Source organism: Nannospalax galili, unplaced genomic scaffold, assembly GCF_000622305.1.
Source record: "Nannospalax galili isolate Female #2095 unplaced genomic scaffold, S.galili_v1.0 scaffold459, whole genome shotgun sequence".
Taxonomy (NCBI): domain Eukaryota; kingdom Metazoa; phylum Chordata; class Mammalia; order Rodentia; family Spalacidae; genus Nannospalax; species Nannospalax galili.
In genome coordinates, this window is record NW_008344211.1 from 1,490,406 (window position 1) to 1,492,619 (window position 2,214).

The following is a 2,214-nucleotide window of genomic DNA, read 5'->3' on the forward strand; positions in this document are numbered from 1 at the left end:
TATTTTATTTGTTATTTTTATTTTATGTGTATGAGTATATTGCCTGCACGTATGTGAGTGCACCCGTGTCCTGCAGTTCCTCAGAGGTCAGAAGAGGGCTTCGGATTCCCCTGGAACTGGTGTTAAGGACAGGTCATAACTGCCATGTGGGTGCTGGGAATCGAACCCGGGTCCTCTGAAAGAGCAGTCAGTGCTCTTAACCGCTGAGCCATCTCTGCAGCCCCAACTATGGCTGTAATTTTTATATTTCCAAGAAACATTGTCAGCCATCTCCCGGGCAAATCAAAATGGGAGCTGCTGTGCATGCGCCTGCCCAGGATGTGTCTGGCAGGTGACCCACAGTGGGAATCCAACATGGATGTGCTTGGTAACTCCCTGTGAGTTTGTGAAATAATTGTCTGGGTTGGGAAACAAAAACAGAGATGAGACTGTCAGGACCTACCTACTGTGACTGAGAACAGACTCCAAAGACGCAAGAGTTAGCCAACCACAGGTGAGAGGTAGCAAATTGCTTACAGGGAGCCTGCGGGATGGGGGAGGGGGAGGCCAACGGATGGAATTCCAGCACACTTACTGGGCAAGTAAGTTATACAACTGTCAGTTTCCTCATGAAGTGTCCCTTAGAGTTACCACATGCTCTATTAAGGTAGAAGCTGCACAGTGAAATCTTAAGAAAGGTTCAGTGAGTTGGTGGTACGCTCTTAGCACCATGTAGACAGCTTTCTCAGCCCTCCCAAAGCCACCAACTTGAGCGCAGTAACTTCCGGTTAATGTTTACTTGGCCTCAGCTCCTCCACTTCTAGGCCAGCAGATTCTACTTTGTCCCTGTGTATGAACGACTGTCACAATGGAATGGGTAGGGTGGGGTGGGGGGTTCCAGGGACAGGCCTTGGAGTCCTCCGCTGAGCACGCCCCCCCCCCACACAACTGGCTCAGCACCAGCATTGACCTTCTAACAGTGATGATGCCTCAGGAATGGGGCACCCAGGGGCATCTGCTTTGCAGACTGGCTTGCAGCGGACACCAAGCTCTGCATCCTCACAGGTGCATCCTGGGGGATCAGATGTTGTCCTTGAGCTAAGGGCCCACAACCTGTTTGTTTACGAGCTCTCCTGAGGACCCCTTAGGACAGAAGAGGGAACTGTGGGCTGAGGGAGGTGTCCTATGGCTTGCTGGTCTGACCTTGGCCTGCAACTAGAGCCCGCTAGCAAACCCATCACTCAACCACCAAGTCCCACATCCACATCTGGGATGATCTCTTCTGACTTACGACGCCTCAAGGACCCTTACTCAACATTCCCCAACAACGACAGGCTAAAGTTCCTTCACTCCACAGCCTGCCTCTGAAGTCTCTAGATAGGCTTGGGGGCTACTCTTTCTGAGGGGGTCCCCATCTTGTTAACTTCACTGTGCATCTGGAGGCCTAGGTCTTCCAAAGCTTGCTCCCCCAGGCCGAGTGCCCAACAAGCCTTGTACAAGATTCTCCTTGCGATAAGATGGGAATCTGAGTCCTGGAACCGGCTTCCTTCGTTCCTGACCTGTCATTCCCTGCTTCCGGGAGCTGGCGTTTCACTAGCCCCTCTGACTTGGCTCCCCAGAGTTGGACCGTGAGGGTGTGCCCCAACTCCCCTGATCCCAGAGGCGCCTCTCCGCATTCCCAGATGCACCTATACGTAGGCCGAAGGGAGAAGGTGGGGTGTGTCCCTTTTCAGGTCAACCAGGTGCATCCTGTACCCCACCCTTGCAGAGACCCTCTGGCCCCAGGCGGATCCTCCACACCCCCAGCTTCCACCGGCCCGGAAAGGGAGCTGCGGAGAGGGGCACGCCCAAGCCACCGATCCCCGCGGCCGCCCGCACGTAAGGACCGGCCAGGCGGCCACCCGCCCGCTCCCCTCCCGCCCCGCGCTCCCCGCGGCCGCTTCACACAGCACCAGCCGGCAGGCAAGCTGGGCCTCACGCTCCACGTGCTCGCCGCGGGCCTGGGCGGGGCACCGGCCCGGAAAGGGAGCTGCGGAGAGGGGCACGCCCAAGCCACCGATCCCCGCGGCCGCCCGCACGTAAGGACCGGCCAGGCGGCCACCCGCCCGCTCCCCTCCCGCCCCGCGCTCCCCGCGGCCGCTTCACACAGCACCAGCCGGCAGGCAAGCTGGGCCTCACGCTCCACGTGCTCGCCGCGGGCCTGGGCGGGGGTCTGGGCCCGGAGGCGCGGAGGGG

At 58.3% G+C, this 2,214-nt stretch overlaps 1 protein-coding gene across 1 annotated transcript in view; it reads left to right on the plus strand.

Annotated features, from left to right (window-relative positions):
• The first annotated feature begins 530 nt into the window (after window positions 1-530).
• Slc7a5 (solute carrier family 7 member 5) overlaps window positions 531-2,214 on the plus strand; it is a 28,797-nt gene continuing 27,113 nt past the window's right edge. Inside the window, exons 1-3 of the mRNA XM_008840582.2 lie at window positions 531-581; window positions 1,599-1,696; window positions 1,748-2,057. Of these exons, the coding sequence (XP_008838804.1) occupies window positions 531-581; window positions 1,599-1,696; window positions 1,748-2,057 (459 nt within the window). The remainder of the gene's footprint in view (window positions 582-1,598; window positions 1,697-1,747; window positions 2,058-2,214) is intronic.